Raw genomic sequence first — 23,010 nt, forward strand, 5'->3', positions numbered from 1 at the left:
GGGTTCTTGCTCTGGCATCCTCTAGCTTGCCCTGCCTAGTCTCTGGGCATCTTGCACTGCTAATTGCCAAGATATGGCTGGTCACACACAGTTCTTTGCAGAATCACGCTGGCAGGAATGTGGAAGACTGCCTGCCCAGCCAAAGGCTCTCATACTTTGCAGCCTCTTCATCCCCATCCCAGGCTTCTTCCATGTGCCTGGATCTCTGGGCATTTCCACAAAGGACTTTCCCCCAGTCACAGGCGCAGACCCAGAACAGGAGACTTGGAATACCAACTCTGGCCCACCAGCCTTGGCCATCTCTTATCCAGCACTTGTAACACCTGCTTTGCTCTGGTGGCCGGTTTAATGCTGAGAGACTTCCGGTCTAAATCTTGAGAAGCAATGATCAAGTTGCCCTGCTCTGCCATCCTGGATATCTCCCCACACCTCCTACCCTCCCCCAGCAGGCTCTTTTTGAAAGAGTACAGACGCATGAGTGTGTGGAGGAGGGTAGACATTCAGTTTGACATATTGTCCTTTAATTCCTCTCTCAACCAGATTCTTCTTTCCCAGTGTCAAGAGCTGAGTTGTGCTTTCCCTCAGGCAGGCTCACCGAGAAATAGTTCCAAAAATATTACCCTTTTACACGATGTACAAAAACTCTTTTCTTTGCTTACGCCACTAAACTGAGGTTTGAAGGTGGAGACTATTGTGCCTGTTTTAGGGTGTTCCCAACTATAAATATTGAGTATGTGGGAAAGCAACTCCCAAGAGATCTTACTGAGTCAGTAAGGAAGCATTAACATCATAGACAAACACTAATAGCCATTTAATGTACAACGAGATCAGATGATGGACCAGAATACAAAATCCAGTACCACACAGGCACACACACAACTGATTTGTTTTTAATTGGAGGATAATTGCTTTACAAAGTTCGGTTGGCTTCTGCCATACAACCACGCAAATCAGCCATAAATGTACACATGTCCCCTCCTTCTTGAACCTTTCCTCCACCCTCCGCCCCATCCCACCCCTCCAGGTTGTCAAAGAGTACCAGGTTGGACTCCCTGTGTATATAGAAACTTCCCACTGGCTATCTATGTCACATGCAGCAGTATATATGTTTCAGTGCTACTCTCTCGGTTCGTCCCACCCTCTGCTTCCCACACAGTGTCTACAAGTCTCTTCTCTACATCTGTGTCTCTATTCCTGCCCTGCATATAGGTTTATCAGTACCATTTTCCCAGATTCCACATATATGTGTTAATATACAATATTTGAAAAAGACTGATTTTTAACACAAAGGCAATGCAGTGGAGAAAGGAGAGAAAGGAGAAAGGAGAGTCTTTCCACGGAATGGTGCTAGAACAATTAGATAACCATATGGAAGGAAAAAATGAACTTCACTCCATATCAGTGGTAGGCAGAGTAGTGCCCTCCTCAGGATGTCCACAGCCTACTCCCCCCAAACCCATGGATGTGTTAAGAGACGAGAAAGGCAAGCCGCAGAATACGGGGGAAATGACTGCAAACCATATGTCTGATGTAAGACGCTTCTCTAAAATATATAAATAACTCTTAAAACTCAATAATAGGAAAACAGCCACAAGTAAAGAATGGCAAAAGATCTGAACAGATACATCATTAAAAAAGATGTATGGATGGCAAATAAATACATGAAAAGATGTTCAGAATCATTAGTCAGAGAAAAACTAAAGTTATAACCACAAGGAGATACCACAACCCAAGTGTTGGCAAGGATGTGGAGAAACCGAAACTCTCATCCACTGCTGGTGGGGATGTAAAATGATACAACCAACTTTGGATAACAGTTTGGCAGTTTCCTGAAAAGTTAAACATGTACTTATCCACGATCCAGATATTCTATTCCTAGGTGTTTACGCAAGAGAAATGAAGACATGCATCTATACAAAGACTTGCAGGCGAATGTCCAACAGCAGCTTCACATGTAATAGACAAAAACAGGAAGCAACTCAAATGCCTATCAACAGAAGAATGAATAACAAGCTATCCACACAATGTTTTCTTACAATGGAATGTGATCCAGCAACAAAGAGGAATGAATTCTTGACAACACAACAGGTGAATTACAGAATAATTAGCATATGTGAAAGAAGCCAGACAAAAAGTACACACTGTAGGAAGTGAAATTTCATTTCGTATGAAATTCAAGAAAATGCAAACTGAGGCTGCGGTCCCCAACCTTTTTGGCACCAAGGACCGGTTTCATGCAAGACAATTTGTCCGTGGACTGGAGTGGGGGCAGATGCTTCAGGCAGTAATGCCAGTGATGGGGAGCAGCAGATGAAGCTCACTTCCTGCTGTGCAGCCTGGTTCTCAACAAGGGCTTGGGGACTGCTGAACTATGGGACCAAATCACTGCCTGGGGAAAGAGACTGGGGAGGGGCCGGAAGGAGGGATTACAAAGGAACTCCAGGAACATTTTGAAAGCGATGAATGTTCCCTATCTTGATTAAGGCGATGGTTTCACAGCTGTATACACAGTTGGTAAGTTAGAACTTTTCAATTTGTCTGTTTTAAATACCTCCAGTTTATTGTATGCTATTTATTCTTCCCTAACTTGGAAGAAAAGTTATGACCAACCTAGACAGCATATTAAAAAGCAGAGATATTAGTTTGCCAACAAAAGTCTGTCCAGTCAAAGTTATGGTTTTTCCAGTAGTCATGTATGGATGTGAGAGTTGAACCATAAAGAAAACTGAGCGCTGAAGAATTGACGCTTTTGAACTGTGGCGTTGGAGAAGACTCTTGAGAGTCCCTTGCACTTCAAGGAGATCCAACCAGTCCATCCTAAAAAAAATCAGTCCTGAATATTCATTGGAAGGACTGTTGTTAAAGCTGAAACTCCAATACTTTGGCCACCTGATGCAAAGAACTGACTCATTGGGAAAGACCCTGATGCTGGGAAAGATTGAAGGTGGGAGGAGAAGGGGACGACAGAGGATGAGATGGTTGACTGGCATCACCGACTGGATGGACATGAGTTTGAGTAAACTTCGGGAGTTGGTGATGGACAGGGAGGCCTGGCATGCTACAGTCCATGGGATCTTAAAGAGTCAGACACGACTGAGCAACTGAACTGAACTGAAAGCTGTTTTTAAAATACAGTAGGAGAAATATTTAAATATATATTAGACAGTATTAGAGAGTGGTGCTAACAAGTTATACAGTGGTCCCCCTTACCCAAGGGGATCCATTCCAAGACCCTCTGTGGACATTCGAAACTGAAGGTAGTACCAGACCCCACATATACTGTTTTTACCTACACACCCATACCTATGATAAAGTTTAGATTATAAATTAGGCTCAGTAAGAGATTAACAACAATGACTAATAATAATGAAAGTGAAAGTGTTCAATTCTCAGTCATGTCCACATGTCCAACTCTTTGTGACCCCAAAGCCCGTTAGACTCCTCTGTCTGTGGATTTCTCCAGGCAAGAATACTGAAGTGGGTTGCCATTCCCTTCTCTAGGGGATCTTCCTGACCTAGGAATCGAACCTGGGTCTCCCGCACTGCAGGCAGATTCTTTACCACCTGAGCCACCAAAGAAGCCCCAACTAATAATAATAGAACAATGATAGTATATTGTAATGAAAACTATGTGAATGTGGTCTCTCAGAATATCTTATTGTACTATATTCACCCTTCTCCTGTGATCATGCGAGACGATAAAGTGCAAAGTGCCTATGTGAGGAGAGGAAGTGAGGTGAATGACCTAGGCATTGTGATATAGCCTTAGGCTGTATTAACTTCTGACACTAGGTCAGAGGATCGTCTGTTTCAGGTAACCCTGGATCACGATTGTGTCAGTGACTGGATGTCAGCGGTAGAGGTGAGTGATTGGGAAATCCCAAAGAGATGGAGCCAACAGCAAGAGATTTCATCACGCTAAATCGGGAAAGGGGTACATCAAGGCTGTATATTGTCACCCTGCTTATTTAACTTCTATGCAGAGTACATAATGAGAAACGCCAGGCTAGACAAAGCACAAGTTGGAATCAAGACTGCTGGGAGGAATATCAATAGCCTCAGATATGCAGATGACACCACCCTTATGGCAGAAAGTGAAGAACTAAGGAGCCTCTTGATGAAAGTGAAAGAGGAGAGTGGAAAAAGTTGGCTTAAAACTCAACATTCAGAAAACAAAGATGGGGAAACAGTAGAAACAGTGGCTGACTTTATTTTTTGGGCTCCAAAATTACTGTGGATGGTGATTGCAGCCATGAAATTAAAAGACGCTTACTCCTTGGAAGGAAAGTTATGACCAACCTAGAGAGCATATTAAAAAGCAGACACTACTTTGCCAACAAAGGTCCATCTAGTCAAGGCTATGGTTTTTCCAGTGGTCATGTATGGATGTGAGAGTTGGACTATAAAGAAAGCTGAGTACCAAAGAATTGATACTTTTGAACTGTGGTGTTGGAGAAGACTCTTCAGAGTCCATTGGCCTGCAAGGAGATCCAACCAGTCCATCCTAAAGGAGATCAGTCCTGAATATTCATTGGAAGGACAGATGCTGAAGCTGAAACTCCAATACTTTGGCCACCTGATGTGAAGAACTGACTCATTTGAAAAGACCCTGATGCTGGGAAAGATTGAGGGCGGGAGGAGAAGGGGACGACAGAGGATGAGATGGTTGGATGACATCTCCAACTTAATGGACATGAATGTGAACAAGCCCTAGAGTCGGTGATGGACAGGGAAGCCTGGCACGTTGCATTCCATGGGGTTGCAAAGAGTCGGACAGGACTGAATGACTGAACTGAATAGGCACACAATTTAAAACATGAATTGTTTATTTCTGGAAACTTCCATTTCATCTTTTCAGACTGAAGTTGACTGGGGGGACAGGTGGTAACTGAAACCTGGGAAAGCAAAACAGAGGATAAGGTGGAATAGTGTATCAGCCAGGCACACCAGGGCCTTCTGTGGTTGCCTTGCAAAGGTATGCTGAGCTCGGGGAGGGCACCAAGGGCTCACACAAGCCTGTCAGGTCACCTGAGGGGCAGAGGCTGGGGTGCTAGATGAAAATCTTTGGGGTGGAAGGAAAAGACAACACCTCCAGGAAAGCTGGAGGAGGGGATGCGTGTGAGCAGTTTGTTTTGTACGGTTGAGTGGTTTCTCACGCGTAAACTGAGAGTTCCAATCAAAAGCGAAAATAAAACCTTTCAGTCAGTGATTAGAAACTCTGTCCGCACGACGAATGAGGAAATGACACAGCAGGGAAATGACACAGGACAGAAATCCCCAGCCTACAGGCCAAGTATCCTCTGATGAGCTCAGTCTGCAAGGTTCTCCCCGCCGCCAGGCCCAGCGGATCCTGCGGCCCCGCCCACAGGGCCCGCAGTTCCGCCTCCCGGGTCTGAGGACCCGCCCCCGGACCCGCCCCGCAGCCCCGCCCTGCCTCTTCCTTCCAGCCGGACTCCTACGGGCAGGGCGGGGGGCGGAGTCCTCGCTGGCCCCGCCCACAGCGCGTCCCCGCACGGTAGCGCGCAGTCTCAACAGGATTGCTTTACGGCCGGAGGAGAGGGTGGGCCCTAGACTTGAGGTAGGTGTTCGAGCAGAGGGGCGGGGAGGTGTTGGGGAGGAAGAGGCCTTTTGCGGCAGGACGTAAGTGGAGGCGTAGGCGTTGCGACAGCAGCTGGAGGGCAGAGGAGGCGGGTTCGTGTTTCCCGGGCCGAACCGGGCTGTGGGGGGGCGCGGGGCCTGGGCCGGGGAGGGAGCTGAAGGGCCGTGGTGCCAGCATGGGTGAAGGGGAGTGGGGCCGGGAGGTCTTGGGCCGCTCTGGGCGCTGGGCGGGTCTGCGGGGCTGGCGGGCCGGAGTCCTGGGTCCAGGCCGGGGGTATGACCGTGGTTGGTGTCCCCCGAACCCGCAGCGCGGCCCGTCCTGTCCTCGCCATGAGGCCGCAGCAGGCGCCGGTGTCCGGGAAGGTCTTCATTCAGCGAGACTACAGCAGTGGCACCCGCTGCCAGTTCCAGACCAAGTTCCCCGCGGAGCTGGAGAACCGGGTACGCGGCCGGGCTCCCAGCACCTGCGCTCGGCCGGGGCGGCGGCGGAGTGCGGGTCTGGGAGGGGCCGGGCACAGCTGGGGCCTGGGCCAGGGCTGTGCCAGGAGGGGTCTGGTAAGCAAGACCCGGGGTCGGGAGCAGGAGGAATGAGGCCAAGCCTCTGGGCCGGATGACCTGATGATGGCCAGGGCCGGAATCGTTACGCTGCTGTCCTCCCCACCCCACCCCACCCCGGGTTAGTGACCACAGTGATGAGGCACTTGATTCCTGACCCTCCAGGCCACCCACCTCGGCGTGTTGTGTAAGCTGCATTCTCCAACCTCACCACGCAAAGATCACCATCATTCGAGTGACGAACGTCCGGCCGCTTGTGCTGGTTTATTATTCGGTGCTGTGCTGGGCAGCGCAGACAGGCCTTTTCCGAACCTTGAGAAACACAGAGTAGTGCATGGGTCTGGACAGAAAAATATCTCAGAACGAGGCCCTCAACTAGTTCCTTATGCTGATTATCGCTGGGAGCCGACTTTTGTTGGCCTGTGGGCCAGAACTGTCATCAGAATGTGGGTCCTCTGGACGGTCTTGGGCGCAGGAAGGGGTGTTTCTCCTTTCTTCAGACTTAATAAAAAGAATAATAATGGTCATTGGATCTTACTGTAAAGGTGCAGCGAAGTGAGACTATGTGTGTGTTTTCTTGTGCCTAGGTGTGTTCATACTCCAAAGACAGACTGTTTGGTCTTGAGGTTTGTAAGGTGAACCTGTTTCCTGCTCAGAGGTCAGCTTCTGGTTAGATGGGAGCAGGTTTTGTGGTTCTTTTCTCTTTGACAAGAGGGTGAGGGAGTCAGGGGTGATTGGGCATGGGTGTGGAGATGTGAAGTGCTGGCCATGGAGTAGGTAGGTGGCGATGAGTATGTACTGGAGCAATGTGCAGCAGTCATGTAAAATTAGCTTGTGGGGGGTAGGTCGTTCTACCTGATTGCCAAGGTGGGAAAATCAACAAAGATCAATGACAGTGTGCTTTGGCTTGATTTAGAACCCTCAGCAGGTTAGTGGCCCAAGTATGTTTCTTTAAATGCAAATTAAGGACCCAGCACACCTTATAAAGATGATTTGTAGATTAGTTTGTTTATGAAATGTCCTGTAATTGTTGCAGTTTATTGTTGCCATGTTATGAGATAACTCAGCCTGACACTAGCTGGACACCTCCATGGTGGTTTGAAAAGATAGAAATTGAGCAAGTTGCCTGTTGGCTAGAGCTACTGAATGTGGTTTGTAAAATAATTTAGCATTATAATTAACAGGCTTTTTTAGTACTTATATGAAATAGATCAAATGTTTCACTTTTAAGTCTCTTAGGGAAACTCTGACTTAATACTGTTTATGTGCTTTCAGATCAGAATGTAAACAACTCTTTTGCCCCACACTTATTTGGATGTCACTTGATGCTTTGTTTAAAGGATTTAAAAGTCAAACTTCCAGCTCATAATTGAGCCAAGTCTATTTATGCAGAATCAGACTTGAGCCTTCAACTCTGTGTGTGGTGGAACCTTTATTTTATGGTCTGAATACAGAAACGGTGCAGTGACAGTACTCCATGGATGGCTATAGGAAGTCGCGCTTGCCACATTCTGGAGTCCCTCCGTTTCTCTGACTTCGTGTAGCCCAGCACCACTTGTGATTCTGAGTACTATGTGTGTGTGCACTTAGTCGCTCAGTCAGACTTCGCGACCCCATGGACTGTAGCCCGCCAGGCTTCTCTGTCCACGGGGATTCTCCAGACAAGAATACTGGAGTGGGTTACCATTTCCTTCTCCAGAGACTCTTCCCAACCCAGGGATTGAACCCAGGTGTCCCACTTTGCAGACAGATTCTTTACCATCTGAGCCACTAGGGAATTCCAGGAATACTGGAGTGGGTAGCCTATCCCTTCTCCAGGGGATCTTCCCAATCCAGGAATTGAACCGAGATCTCCTGCATTACAGACAGATTCTTTATCAGCTGAGCTACCCTTGAATTTTTTTTTTCTTTCTTTTTAAATGTTTGGGTTAAAACACTAGCTTATACTTGAAACTGTTTGAGAAAGCTTTGATTTTTTTTTTTTTAAAGTGTGTTGAGATTAAATTTAAATTACAGGTTTAAATTTTCCTTGCTTTGTTTGATGGAAAATTGAAAGGTTTCTCTCTTTGTTTCTCTACTGCTTAACCTAGAAATTGTACTGATTGCGCTGCCACTGAGGCTGAGTTTCCCTTTGTGAGAACGTCGTACTTGGCAATGTAATAGAGGGAGAAATAAACATCCAGCTGTTTTGTATGACTTTAAAGCATTAAACACACACACATTTGTACCCTTTAATTTGAGAGTAAGAACAAGTTCTGTGTGTTAACAAGTTTACTTTCTCACTGCCTCTGAGAACATAATACTTTGATGTGTAAGCGCTTTGTCGCCAGGACATTTCTTTAAAGCTCGATTCTTAACTTTAGCCAGCATGCAGACATCTTAGGAACCGTTGGTGTGGGCAGAAAGAGGAGTGAGCGAGCTATAATTGAGGCATTTGTTCCCTGCATCCCTTTAAAACTATGTCTCTACAGCTGGTCAGTAGAAATTACCTTTGACTCGTTACCTTTGACAAGCTTCAGCCTGATGCTTTCGGCAGGTAGTTCAACATGAAACAAAAATTCTGGCAGATGAGCCCGACTCCTGTTTCCATTCAGACATCCACTGCTTATTGGTCCAAGCAGCTCTAACTTGACAAGCCTCCAGGTGTCAGTGTAGCTGCTGTGTCGGTGTCCAGGCACCCAGAGGGGCGCGGACGGCCGCGCCTCATGGAGCCTGCGGGGCGTGAGCGCGAGGCCGGCGGTCGCCCTGCAGGGCCCTTCGTTTTGTGTGTCCTCGCCTTTACTGCCGCCTGTCATGCATTTTTTTCAAATCTTTCCAAGAAGCTCTTAACTTTTTTTTTTAACTATTTTTTTTTTTTTGGCCACGCTGCACAGCACGCAGGATCTTAGTTCCCTGCCCCGGGATTGAACTGGGGCCCTCGGCAGTGAAAGTGCCAAAACCTAACCACTGGACTGCCAAGGAACGCCCATCTGTTTTTTTTTTTCAATTCAACTATTTTTTTTTTTTTAATCTTCACCTTGGATTTTTAAAAAAAATTTTTAAATGGTTTATGATTTGCTTCCATCCTGTAAAGCAGTGCAGTCGTGGAATAACTTTTAAGAATTAGTGTTTCTGGTGGGATCTGTAATTCCAAATCGGAAAGAAATCAAATGTTTCTGGGTTGGGGACTTGCTGGCAGTCTGGTGGTTAAGACTCAGCGCTTCCAAGGCAGGGGACGCAGGTTCAGGCCCTGGTCGGGAAACTGAGATGACACAGACCGCCTGGTGTGGCTTAAAAAAAAAAAGTTTCTGGGTTGGATCGCCTGGTTTTTAATCATTCTATCCAAAGAAACATAAAAAATTCAGAGAAGTTTCTTTCTCAGATCATAACTTTGTAGATGAATCAAGTGTGAGTGTTTGAAATTGTTTGGACTTTCATGGTTTTACTGATGAACAAACAGAAGACATTAACTTTGGCAGAACCAGGTGGAGATAACAGTTTCCCATCCACACTTGCTCACTGAGCAGGTCTCCTCTCAGTCTGTGCTCTGGGAATGCTGACGGGTTGCCCAAGTGACCGTCAGTGACACGCCATATCTTCAAGGGGCGGCCCTGGCTCCCAGCTCTGTCCCCACTCACCCAGCCCCTATCAGAAACACTCCTGTTCTGGGAAATTTAAAGTAGCTCCTTTTGAAAGGCAGGTTGAGTCACCACCACTTTAAGGTTTTCATGCGTTTGGCTCACTGAATCTTCACCATTTTCCACATGAAGGACAAGGCAGCTGCCTCTTACCTAAAGGTTTTCTAATAGCTTAAGGTTGATAATCTGTTAACAAAGAATTATGTTCTTGGAGCATAATTTTGGAAGTGTTTTGGGAATTTGGAAATGTTCTGTCTCAAAGTGTATATTAAGGTTCTTGGAGTTTCTTTCTGAGTCTGTTTCTGTGTAAAGCCTTCATAAAGGAAAGAATATGTAAGTGGGTATTCGTTTTAGGAATAAGGGGGATACTGTCTGAGAGCAGGCTGAGGATAAGGACAGATAAGTTGGGCTTTGTTACCTGCTGAGAATGATAGAATTGGGTGAAATGCTCTACCTTGGGCCCTGAAATTCCCATGGAGATTTGAAACTGACAAAGTGCTGTTAAAAGAAGGAAGGAAAGGGAAACTGGAAGAAGAAAGTGAAAGCAGGTCATTGGAGAAAAGGAGATACGACGGTCGTGTTAGCACACGTGTGAGGTGATGGCGTCACTGACTAGAAAAAAGGTCATAGGCGTGCTTGGTGAGAAGAGCCCTGCGGGAGTGGGCGATTTTGCCTCGTCCAGTGTGAGCTCTTAGTAACCAAGTGGTTACTGCAAAAGAGATGGGAAAGCATACAGAGTTTGCCCCTTTTGATCTGCTGACAGTGTCCTTCCTCCCCTTTTTGGCCTCAGTAGATGCCAGCATTGAGGGACCACGATTTAGGATCGCCTGCCCTTCCTGCTGAGGGAGCGTGCCGCCCCTCTTTGGGTGCCCTCGTTCTTCACGCACGCCTCAATTGCAGTGTCCTATTGGCTGCTTGTGTTTTCACTGTTACATGTCTGTTACACTCATGACTCTCAATGCCGTGAGGACAAGTCAGTGTCTTACTCACCTTTCTCCAAGACCTGCCTGTGGTGATACCCGAAAGTACGAGCTCTGTAAATGGGAGTGTGGGAGAATGGAGGGCCGGAAGGACTGTGTTATTTAATTAAGTTACTTGTGATTCAGCATAGAGGATCGGGAGACACCCTTTTCAACTTGGACATAACACAGTGTCCAAAAGAAAGATGAAACTAAACAAACACTAACCAGTTTCAGCAACTTAGATCCAGATTTAATCACCTGAAAATTTGTTTGCCGACAGATAAAAATATTGACAAGACAGTGACCTATTTAGGGATCGCAGGCAGGAGTGACATGTTCATCTTTTTTTTTTTTTTTCCCAAAACTTATTTTAAAATTCTTTTCTCGGTACAGATTGATCGGCAGCAGTTTGAAGAAACAGTTCGGACCCTAAATAACCTTTATGCCGAGGCCGAGAAGCTTGGGGGCCAGTCGTATCTGGAAGGCTGCCTGGCTTGTCTAACGGCGTACACCATCTTCCTGTGCATGGAAACTCATTATGAGAAGGTAAGCCTGCCCATGTTTTCCCAATCTCTTACAATCATTTAAAAAAAAAAAATGTGGGTTTGTTACAGGTTATGTTTGCATGGTGACACTTGCTATAAAATTTAAAGGGCCTTTTATAATAATAATAATTCAGATTTTATTGTTGCCTCTATGACCAGACACATAGAAGAGTGCTGAGTTTTTATTTCCCCAAATGTGTACCCTCCATCTCCTCCTTCCACCTGAGTGCTTGTCTCCCCTTTGAACTGTCTGCTGGACCCAGAGCTGCTGGCTTCTCAACTTAGGGGTCTGAAAGTCAAGCCTCACCTCCCCACTTGGTTCAGCGGCACCCTGTCTTTTTCACCCAGCATCTTCAGGGGGTCAAGAAGAAGGAAATTGTATCAGTAGTCAGACCGAGCTGTCTTCCATTTCCCCATTCATTAACTTTATGACACCCTCTGCCACCCCCTGATTTATGCCCTTGTGACATCTCTCCTAGACCAACACCACAGCCACAGAGCCTCTTTCCTGCCTTTCTCTTGCATTTCCAAACAGCTGTTGTGTCGTCAAACACAGCCGTGCCTCTCCTGCAGCATGAGGGGCCTTCTCAAGCCCTCCCCCAGCTCACCTCTCCCAGGCCTGTCTCCCCCCGTCCTCACTTTATCTTTCAGCGTGCGCCCTCTGAGAAGCCTTCCTCCACCTGAGATGCCCTTCCCGTGTCCGAATCGCCTCAGTCCCTCAGTCCCGCTCTCAGCTGACTTTTCGCCCTCTCTCTGATTGGACTCCTTCTCTCCTCTCTGTCCCCACAGCGCGTTACTGGAATCTGTTTTCTGGTACTTAAGCAGTCTCTGCTGAGCAATGTGGCATTTGTATTCCTGTCTTACTTGCCCATCAAGTATGTGTTTTTCTTGCGATCAAGGACAGTGTATCCCTCTTGACGCCTAGCACGAGGCCTTGGGCGTAGGAGGCACTCATGTGTTCAATGAATGGATGTACATTAATCACAGTAAACCCCTAGAGGATCATTCCGTTCTGACCATGTTTAGAAAGGGAAGGCTCTAAGGAATTTAGTGTCACACCCTCTCCGGCCGAAGTCTCCCGGTGGCTGTCTTGTACTCCGTGTGGTGGAGAGTGGACACGTGCGGCTCCAGCTTTTTGAGCTGTTGGCTGAACATACCACCATGTTCTTCCTTACCATCCTGGTGTGAATCCCCTGGTGAGCATTTAAAGAGCTACACAGGCAGTTTATGTCCTTCTCCATGTCACATACTTTCTTTCCTGCTTAACGTTCGACATCAGAAGTCACAAAGGATCCGTATCCGCTTTTAGTCTGTTTTGTCTTAGCAGCTCCTCTTTAGTGATACATTTGGTGAGTGAAGGGACACGGGATCCATTCAATTAATATTTATTGAACATCTACTATGTGCTAAGCACTATGCAGAGGATATAACTGAATGGGCAGACATGGTTACTGACGTTGTGGAGTTTATAAGTCTAGTAAAAACTGATACTAAGAAAACAAAACCCACAGAATTGTAAGTTGTGATAAATGCCTTAGAAAAAACCAAGCTTCCCTAGGATAGAACATAACTGGAGAGACTAATTTAGATGGGGGGTCAGAAAGGGCCTCTGGAGTGCTAACATTCAGCTGCCACGTGAAGGATGGGGAGCCTGGGGCCTTTCAGGAGGACGGAGGAGGACACGCAGAGCGTGGGTCCCCCATGCAGAGCAGGGGAGGGCGGAGGTGGTGGGGGAGGTGAGGGGACCTGCGTCCTTCACCGTGGAGTGTGTTCTCCCTGGAGAGAGGCTTAGATTTTATTTCCACGCAGGGAAGGATCACTGAAGCTTTTCAAGCAGGAGGGTGGTAGGATCTGATTTTCATTTTAAACAGATTTCTTGGCTCTGGGGAAGAAAGGTGTAAAAGTGCAAGTAAGACGCTTCGTAGAAGTCCAGGCAGGAGAGGAGAAGAGCCTGGGCAGGGAGGGAGCGGCAGGGACGGCAGGAGGTGCTCGGACTCAAGGGACGAGGTGGTGGAGGAGGAGCCGGGTGCGCTGGGGAGCCACTGACCACGGGAGGGGGTGGGCGGGGAGGGCTGGGCTCGTGCAGGTAAGACACTCATGCCACGTGGCCGTCGAAGACGTGTAATAGTTCCAATTTAAGGCAGAAATACTTCCTCCAGAGTGTTTTATTCATGCCTCATGGAATATTACATGCTTGAATTGTTATTTCACTGTAGTTTTTGAATTTGTTGATGAAATTTTAATTAACTTATTTTTTCATGTGCCTTTGCTAAAATAGGTACAGATACCTGCCTCTGGCATCAGTTATAAAGAGACTGATCACTCGGTGCCAGCTAGGTCATTTCCTAGTTTTGAGTCATGGACAAGTTCATCTCCCCAAATCTGAGTTCTCAATTGTAAGCAGGTCTTAGACTGGTGGTTACCAAGGAGTAGGGGTGGGTGTTAGCAGATGTAGACTAGGAGACATAGGAAAGAAACCATCATGAAACAGAATATGAAAGAGAATGTTATGTACATGTATAACTGAATCACTTTGCTGTATAGCAGTAATTAACACAGCATTGTTTAAAAAAACAAGGTAAATCCAAAAAAGAAATATAATGGGTCTTTGAATTAATAAATTGCTTTATTTTATTTATGGCAGGTGCTAAATAAAGTTTTCTTAAGATAGACTTAAAAACCAAGTTAGTGTGTGTGTACATATATGTTTTAATCAGATACATATGCACTTACATGTACAGGTTTTGTTTTTTTTTTTTTAACCTCGAGTGTATAAGTGTATAAGTAATCTTTTTTTAGCAGCTGCTAGTTTCTTTATCTACTAAAACATTTAGCAACTCTTAATTAAAATATTTTTTATTATTATTTGATTATTTTGATTATTAATTTTGGAAGGCACTTCTCAACATCAGAAAATAATGGACTTGAGTTCATAAGTAACATATAAGGTATTACTTTACAAGTCTAATTAAAGTCTCTTTTACCGAGTAAGTATTATAAAGCAAATAAAGACCCAATAAAATTAGTCAAGAAACCCAAATTTATGGCACATTTTATAAATATGTGATTTTATATAAGAAATGTGGACATGAATTAACTAGATCATGCAAAGTACATAACTGGAATGTTCATAATAAGGATATAATCTCCATGTACTTTTAAAAGAAAACATTGTAAATGTGTATTTGTATTTTTGATAAGATGATAAAAATGTTAGAGCACTCAGCCACTCCCTCTCTCCAGTTTGCCCCTTAGGAATTCCTGCGCTATTATTTTCTACTTTATGAAGGGACAAAATTGAGTCATTTAATCTTTATCGTTTTGAACACTAAAACTTGCAGTCTACAAACAGTAAGCCAAGTATAATGACACTTACACCTTGTCATGTGGGTTAAATTTTTTGAGATTGTAAATAGGCCTTTTAAAACCCACTAGAACAATCATGCTTTTTTTTTTCTATAATGTGCTATTTATTGATTTACAATGAAGATAAAGGCTTCAGTGTTATTCCTCTCCGTTGCTTAATCAGGGAACAAATGGGCCTGTGGAACGTTCTTCTTTCAGGAGCAGTTGTGTGTTCGTCCACCAGAGGCGTCCCTGCTGCCCATGGGCTGTTATGTGAAAAGAGCACAGTCAGAGGAACTCAGATCTTTCTGGAAACACTAAGCCCCTGGGCCTCTCACTCAACCCCACTTCGGTTATCTTTCCTCAAGGGCTTTGAGAGGCTTATTCTCAAAGAGGACAATAGCCTTTCCTGAAGTCTGAGTGTTTAACTTTGTAAATACTATACAAACTGAGGTTTTTATTGCGGGTTTGAGGATAACAGAGATAATTTTGTTCGGTATTATACTTTGTTTTAACAACGATTTACTAAAAATAGTGAAGTATAAATAAAATGTCAACACAGAGTTCCTGGAGGCTGAGAACGGTGCTCTGTCCTGTCAGGAGCGAGGTACGAGTTGACTCACATCCGTGAGCTGTCTGTTGCTAACAACACGTCTGGGTTAGCACGGTGCTGCCTTCACTGCAGTGCTATGGGAGGATTTGCAGCTGGCACCCAAGGAAAACTGACTGTCTTCTTTCTGAACTGAAACCCAAATGTCCATGAGTGTTATCAAAGTTTAAACAAAAGCCTTGCACGACAGAGTTCTGCTTGAATCGAATAAAGGATGGCTGTGTCTTTGCTAATAACCTGCACTCAAGGAGGGGAGGAGAGCTGTGTGAAGGAATCCTTTCTTTGAAATCAGCCATGCAGGCGGGTTTCTCGGTGTCCACCCGGTGGAAATGGACGGGCCAAGAGGAGCCTGGCTCTCCGGTTTCCAGCTTTGGCAGGTGAGCACAGAAGGAAATTGGAGAGAAGAGGGAGAATCCTGAATTGGGCACCTTCGTGGGTGACTTGCTTCCCCTCTTTTTAGCATGATTGACAGTGTTCTTACCTGGAGAATCCCAGGGATGGGGGAGCCTGGTGGGCTGCCGTCTGTGGGGTCGCACAGAGTCGGACACAACTGAAATGACTTAGCAGCAGCAGCATGATTGACAAATCCTGGTGGAAAGAGAGTGACTGAGATTTTTTTTTTTTTTTTTGCTCATTAAGACCAGGCACTGCTCAAATTCTTTGAGAGTTGAAAATAGGAGAATGACATATGTACTTTAGGTAATTAGGTGAAAAAGTCTTTTCTTTAGAAATAGTATTCTTACATTACTTCATAACCCTGCAGATGGCTCTTTTAATAATATCATGCTCTTTTTAAAAAAACGTAAAACATGAGATTGTATTATTCCCCAGAGATGTAACCTGAATAGACTGTTTATTGTCCTTCATTATACAAGCAGCATAGAGTTTTAAATTCTAAATCAGTTTATGCCAAAGCAGCTACATTTTATCATTCTAATATGTTGGTTTGTTCTGGTACATTATAGACCCACACTTAAATAAAATTTCTTCATTTCCAGCTTTATTTTCATACAGTTCTTTTTTTCCCTTTATGTTGTGATCACATTTATCTGTGACTTTATCATATTCTGGTAGTGTGAATTTAAGGAAACATACAATAATTAAAGAATTGGATCAAAGCCTCTTTGAAGATTAGAGCCAGCAAAGGATTATAATGACCTTGAATCTGAAATAAAACATGTGACTCTTTGATTTTGTGTATCGCTATTAAGATTTCTTTTCTTCTAGGTTATCTGTCTCAGAATTGCCCTTATTAAAGCTTAAGATTTGGCAATTTCCAGGAGTTCCTTTTTATCCTATCTGGTTTTTGTCTACGTTTGCTTTGACTTTTACAACCTTAATCCTAAACTTATAAATCGAGGTTCCCATCTAGGACACAAGAGCAGGCTTCAGAGCAGCCTCCCGTGCAGGCCGGGAGATGATGTAGAGCACTGGTCACCAGACCTCCATGGCAGCCAGCACAAACGTGCCTGATGAAGGACACAGATTTCTCAGTTTTAAATGCACTGGACTCCCTTTGTTATATGCCCGCTTTGTACTATGACTTTAAATGATGAAAATGTACAGCGGAGAAAGCAGTTCTTTCTTTCTCTTTTGGAGGGGAGGGTGGGGGGCATGGCTTACGGTTTGTAGGATCTTAGTTCCCCGATCAGGCGTGCAAATGGGCCCTCAGCAGTGACCCGAGGGTCCTGACCACTGGACTGCAGAGAAGTCCCGAGAAGCATCTCTCAAGTGTCCAGGAGAAAGCCAGAAGCTGTCCCTGATATTAGAGGAGGTCACATGTCACACATTTCCCGAGTAGGGAAGGGGAAGGCACGTAACGTGTGTGTATGGTCACCTCCAAATTTCTCCATATCCAGGACGGAGGGAAGGGGCGTGGCTCCCGTGCCACCATCTGGCTGCATCTCTGTTTGGACTTAGGCTGTATGGACGTGCTCAGAACTGGGGTTGGGGGGGCGAGTGTTGGGGACCCAGGGCATGAGCCATGGAGTCAGAGCTGTCCCTCCACGTGAACACCTATTTCTTGCTTTGAAAACTAATTCCACTGCCTGAATATTTTGCAGTTCAGCTAAATACTCAAAAGGAAAATCTGATGAAGTTGGTAAGAGAGCTGTGTTGTTTCTCTTTGGTCAGGTCCTGAAGAAAGTCTCCAAATACATTCAAGAGCAGAATGAGAAGATCTATGCCCCACAAGGCCTCCTCCTGACAGATCCCATCGAGAGAGGGCTGCGAGTTGTATCTTTTCAGTCCAGATCATGAGGTCTGAGTATTTGATGGCCCCGTCAGCCCGGGTAAGAGAGGATTTCCCTCAGTTCCCGAACCTGCTGTGGGCTGTGCTGCTGGAAGGCACACTCTCCCTCCAGCACAACTCCTTCCCGGGCATCGTGCTGGGCTCTGGAGCATTTAGTGTTGGGGCTGCCGTTGTCTTGGTGGCTGTGCAGCATCTTGTAGTAATAATGGGAGTCGGGTGAGTCATGCATCTCAGCTGCAGAGGCTGCACCAAAGGCCCCTTTGAAATGCATGAACTCAGTGCGCAGAGAGCTCGTCGTCCAAATAAATCGCAGCTCCGTGGGTTCATCTGACTCGTTGAAATCAGTTACAGCTGCCAGATGTATCATTTCATTACCTTTGACATAACTGCATATTTTAGAGGCAGTTGACTTTAAAAATCATGAAGTTTATTTTGGTAATTTGGTAAATAAAATTGCAAAAAAAAAAAACTAATTTAGCTTGATAACAAGTAAAATAAATAACTGGGTAAAATAAAATTTTTTTAAAACCTAGGTCAGATAATCCCAGGCCTTCCGGCTGATAAGCATTTCAACGGCTTTATTATACTTGTATCAGTGTTTCTTAAACTTTTAGAGGTCGTGAGCTCTCTCACAAAAAAAAGTTTGCATACAATTTCAGGGTGCTTTGCACCCCTGACGTCATTACCTCACTATGGATGCTCAGTTAAGAGCATCCCCCTTAGTTCTGCAATAAAGTATCCTTTTTCAGATTCTTTTCTTTTTTTAAAAAGTAAATAATGTCTGGAGAGGAACTCTGTGGTATACCACAAGCAATTACATTTCTTGAATTTTTCAGCAAGGTGTGGAAAACACCCTGTTTAACTTAAGCAGGAGAAATTTTTAATGTTTTGAAACAAGTAAAGCAAATAATAATTATTAATAATTTAAAATGATGTAAATGGTAATGTAAGATAAGTAAAGACAAGGGGGACTTTCCTAGCGGTCCAGCAGTTAAGACTCCGGCCTCCAGTCGGCGGTTGCAGGTTCAGTCTCACGCGGGGAACGAAGATGTCCCACACGCCGCGAGGCGCAGCCAAAACAACTTTTTTTTTTAAGTTAAGTAAAGACAAGTCCGCACAGATCACACCCATCTTCTCTCCGTAGTCCCTTTTTCTGTGTTCTGTTCTCCAGTGTGTTTTCTTAACAGTCACGCTGTTCAGATTGAAATTACCATTTACGAAGACAGAGGCATGAGCAGTGGAAGATAAACCATAGAATTAAAGGTAAATACGAAATTGTATGATTTACGTGCCATTTCTGTAATTTTGTAGGATGCATACATTTTCTCGCCTGCATCATAAATCCTGGCATACTCTTTGTACTGACTTGATATTTAAAATGTGTCATTAACCCAAATTCTGTTAACCCAAGTGATAGTTTAATCCTGATTTTTTTTCTTCCCCCTTTGTTGTTTTCAGACTGGTTTTGTTATTACTTTGTTTGGGGGGTTTGGGGGCGGTCTTATTTTAATATTTCAAAACTATCTGGACATTTTAATACATGGGTCTTACACATAAAAATCAGATCAGAGATTTCCCTGACATTTTTTTCCCTGACAGATTTCCCTGTAATTAAAGCCATTACAAATGGCTTTAATAACCAAAGAAACGTTTCAGAATAGGGAGATTCTAAATATTTCATGTATTTAAGTGGCTTCATAGCCCTTTAGAAAAAACCTTACCTCCAGTGGGTAGAACCATAAATGTTCTTTCTCTTTAGAATGTTCATGTTCTCACATATCCATATAATGACGTTGAACAACTGAGCAACGAATTGATGAATGCTGGTGGGAATGTGCGGGAAGAATCACCTGGAAGCCACCATGCCTTCTAAGTGACCAAAAAAATGGTCGATTTCTGCATGTTTCCATCCTACTCTCTGCCTCCCAGTAGTAATTCTACCGCGGTGCTTTCCTGAGCGCGTCCGCAGGCAGCTGTCCCTGACTCACAGGAGGCCACGCAGAAACAGATTCAACCACAGCAGACAGCCTCCTCCCCAAGGCAACAGTAATGATACTCGCTGCTGTTTTGAGGGCATGGCTGTGTGCTAGGTGTTACACAGACCGTGTTTCCAGTTCTCACGAGAATCCTGCCCAGTATTTCCCCCACTTAACAGATAAGCAAACCAAGATAGGAAGAGACTAAGTGATGATCTCCAGGTCACACAGCTAATGAGTCCCGGGTTACCAACCCGAGTCTGATTGACCATAAAGCCTTGTCTTTTCACCATACTTCCTGTAAGTACATGCAGCAGCAGAGATGTGGAGAAAGAGAGAGTCCATCACATTATTCTAAGTGCTTTTCCCCTTCGTTTCTTTTCCAGTACCTTTTAAAAATAACATCTTGTCTGCCCTGTACCATTTGTTGAATGCTGTTAATACATAGCTGCCTTCTCTGAGCGCCAGGGAATGTGTCCCCGGAGTTCTTACAAGACGCAGACCTAAACAATGACACGCTCTGCCGTGTGTTTTAGTCTTTACTGAGGCTGTTTTGGAGCACTTGGTGTTACCTGTTCACACACTTTCTCACGTGCGGTTTGCAAACTGGTGTTTCTCAGACGAGCAGCCAGGAGCCCTACGTGTGGGTTTGGTGACGGCCGCTGGGATACGTTTGTTTGATCAGTTGCAGCTGCGCTGCTTTGGCACAACCCATTTGTCATGACTCACTTTGCAGCTCTTATTGCTTTAATACACTGTTTTTCTGAGGTGGCGCGGGATTTGGAGCAATTGCACACCAGAGACGAATCTATCAATATTCAACAACAGTGAAATTTTGAAATGAGATTTACATTAGGAACTTGTGGTAATTTCATGAATGCAAATATTTTCGTTCAGTGTAATTTAGTTTTCAGAGCTGTGTGTTCCTCAGACCCGGGATCCTGTGTGGGCTGAGGTCTTAGAGGAGAGGGGAAAACTCTCTAATGAATTCAGTTCTGTCGTTTTTCTTAAGCGTACGTGGTGTCTGCAGCTTAAAGCATTACATGGGAATTAAAATTAATGACTTAAGAGCACACAAATCATGGAGGCGGCCTTTATTTTTTTAAAAAGAGTGTTATATCTTGCTCCTTTTAAAAAAGTTTGAATTTTTTTGATACCTTTGTTACCCAACAAACTGATGGTTGTTTTCTCTCTTCAGATTAAGATTGTCTTCTTTACTTAAAAAACAGAATGTAGCACTAATCTATCATGATAAAGAAGTGATAATAAAAACACCCAGCGCTTGTGGGCCCCTCTTTGTGCCCGCATCATTCACAACACCCTCTGAGGTCCGTGGCGGCATCCCTGTGTTTCAGACGAGGGGACTGAGGCCCAGAGGATTTCAGTTACTTGTCCAGGGCCCCAGACTGGCAGTTCGGCAGGAGGCAGCCAGGCCTGGATTGGCCGCGCACCCCTGTGCTGTCCTGCCTCTCAAGACATGCTTGGTCAGAGATGCAAACGTTCAGGCTTGGATCTCTGGACCCTCGAGCCGTGGACCCCCTTCGGCAGATGAGACAGATATGGGCATCTCAGTAGCCAGAGTCTGGGTTAATGGAGTGTAGCCCACACGCGGGGAGGTCACAGCAGCTGCTCTTGGGAGGTCAGTCAGTGTCGCTTTCTAAACCTTTGCTTCCCCTTCTAACTGCAGATCCCATCTCCAGCTGGGACCCTCACCTGTCCACCGGCCGACCGCAGAGCGTCCCCCTACCTCCTCTCCAGAGCATCATTCCTTCGTATCTGCTGCCAGAGCCACGGTGCCATTCACTCCAAGGACTGACTTTCTAAAATTCTGCACCTGGAGTGACCTCTAGTCGCTCAGCATCCACTTTGTGTCTCCAAATCGTGTAGGACTCTGCAATCTTTTGATCAGTTTCTGAGAAAATGCAGTGAAGCGTTTCACTTTTTCATTCAAAGCCATTAAAAACATATGCAGTTGGTCAGCCCAGCACAGTTTATTTCTCACCTGCCACCAGCACCAGTGGTTCTCACCATTCCTTGGGCTTCAGCAAGTCGTGCCCTAGCCAGTGTTCAGTCTTACTCCCCCAAATTCATGAAATGCTTTTCTCCAGGATTTTGGTGAAGGGTGGGCTGTGTCTGGTTTTGCTAACGCATCTCTCAGATTTCAGAGAACTACCAGTTTTGCTGTGACTCAAAGCTTAAAGATCTACTTCTGCTGTTTAATTTCCCAAACCGAAGCTCATTGGAAAAATAATGTATTATTTTACTTGTTTTATTATAGCCATTTCCTAATTAAAGCAGTATTTAATGCATTTTCCAGGTTTGGTTTTTTTTTAGAATTCTGTTACTACTGCATCACCTCAAACATTGGGAAGATGTGGTATGTGTCGCTTGTTCCTTATAAAAATAAGTAAGCACAATAAAGTGGATGCTAAACCATCAAACTCAAATGTCCCTGCTGTGTCCCTGAACGTGTAATGAGCAAGTGTAATAAATATTTTAATTATAGTTTTGTTATAAATGTAACTTAAGAGAAAAAAAAATTTGATAGGAATAATACTGTACATTGCTAATTTTTAACTCTCCCTGATGGCAGTCCTTATGATTCATAGACTTTATCATATACAGTATTCCGTGCACAGAAACATGTATGATTGGTTCAAGTTCAGTAAGATAAGTGATTTCCAGCTAAAAGTGTCAAGTCCCGAGTCACTGTTTGGAGTTCTTTTTTGGGCTGTATGTTCTTAGCACGGGGACTTCCCATACCCTTCACCTTCGGGGTTTGAGAGCACTGTTTTTGGGTGAAGGATAAGACATGTATTAGGAGAGAATGAAACAGTTAAAAGTTTTACTTTCAGAGATGTTGTAGGTGCTAATACTGGATTTAACCTTTCAGATTTAATTTCTTTTATGATCTGTTAATTATTCAGTAAATCCCATAGTTCCATGTAATATTTTAATTGTATAACTTGTTACTTTATAATAGCCTATAATAGTGTGTCTGTCTGCCTTTTCAACCCGTTGCAATAACTTTGCTGAAATATTAACACATTAGTAAAACTTTTCTTAAACAAATTGTCTCTGTGTCATATTTGGTGTGATTTGGTAAAGTGTAAATGAAACAGTATTAAATTTGGCAGATAGACAATACTACGAGAACCCCTGGTCCAGTGCAGCTTAGTATTTTTAAACAAACATCTGACATTTATATGGTTTGTCACACTCAGCAGTTTTTTACATGCTTTATCTCTTAAATGAAGATATATTAGCGACAGGGCTCCAAACCAAGAAATAGTCCCCAATAGTCAAAATGTATTAAATAAGAGATTGGAATGTTTCATTGGGGAAAAGTATCACAGGATCATGACAATCTTAGATCATCTGATGTCTCTTGTGTTGTTTTTTTTTTTATGAAGTGCATTTGCAGAGAGTAACAGCTTATAAAGTAGAGTCTGTATTCCAACTTAAGTTCCTTCCATATTCCATTTGGCCTTGGTTCCTGGATAAGTCAACATTTGTCAAGTGGCACAGACTCTGTTGCTTGTTTCAGTCTC

At 44.4% G+C, this 23,010-nt stretch overlaps 1 protein-coding gene across 5 annotated transcripts; it reads left to right on the top strand.

The window, feature by feature from the left end:
• Window positions 1-5,116: 5,116 nt before the first annotated feature.
• Window positions 5,117-22,531, top strand: GOLGA7 (golgin A7). Of its 5 annotated transcripts, none has more exons than XR_015155924.1 (7): window positions 5,455-5,578; window positions 5,907-6,039; window positions 11,126-11,278; window positions 14,842-15,609; window positions 17,366-17,467; window positions 18,684-18,746; window positions 21,147-22,531. XR_015155924.1 is itself a non-coding variant. In XM_086379609.1 (6 exons), exons 2-5 carry the CDS (start codon window positions 5,929-5,931, stop codon window positions 18,729-18,731), a joined length of 414 nt encoding a protein of 137 aa, XP_086235735.1. In that variant the 5' UTR covers window positions 5,117-5,578; window positions 5,907-5,928; the 3' UTR covers window positions 18,732-18,746; window positions 21,147-22,531. The 5 variants fall into 5 exon arrangements, 3 of the variants coding, with proteins under 3 accessions (XP_086235735.1, XP_086235734.1, XP_086235733.1); XR_015155923.1 differs by lacking the exon at window positions 5,455-5,578 and adding an exon at window positions 5,655-5,691; XM_086379609.1 differs by lacking the exon at window positions 14,842-15,609 and having other exon boundaries at window positions 5,117-5,578.
• The last annotated feature ends 479 nt before the right edge of the window (window positions 22,532-23,010 follow it).

Source organism: Bos grunniens, chromosome 27 (genome assembly GCF_055505025.1).
Source record: "Bos grunniens cultivar Pamir isolate PY7600 chromosome 27, Bosgru_T2T1.0, whole genome shotgun sequence".
Classification (NCBI taxonomy): domain Eukaryota; kingdom Metazoa; phylum Chordata; class Mammalia; order Artiodactyla; family Bovidae; genus Bos; species Bos grunniens.

Bases quoted from the DNA above. Each gene is read 5' to 3' on its own strand.
- GOLGA7 (XM_086379609.1), top strand. From the start codon at position 5,929: ATGAGGCCGCAGCAGGCGCCGGTGTCCGGGAAGGTCTTCATTCAGCGA. The intron at 11,279-17,365 runs GTAAGCCTGCCC...CTCTTTGGTCAG, and splicing joins TGGAAACTCATTATGAGAAG to GTCCTGAAGAAAGTCTCCAA. The intron at 17,468-18,683 runs GTATCTTTTCAG...CACGCTGTTCAG, and splicing joins TCGAGAGAGGGCTGCGAGTT to ATTGAAATTACCATTTACGA.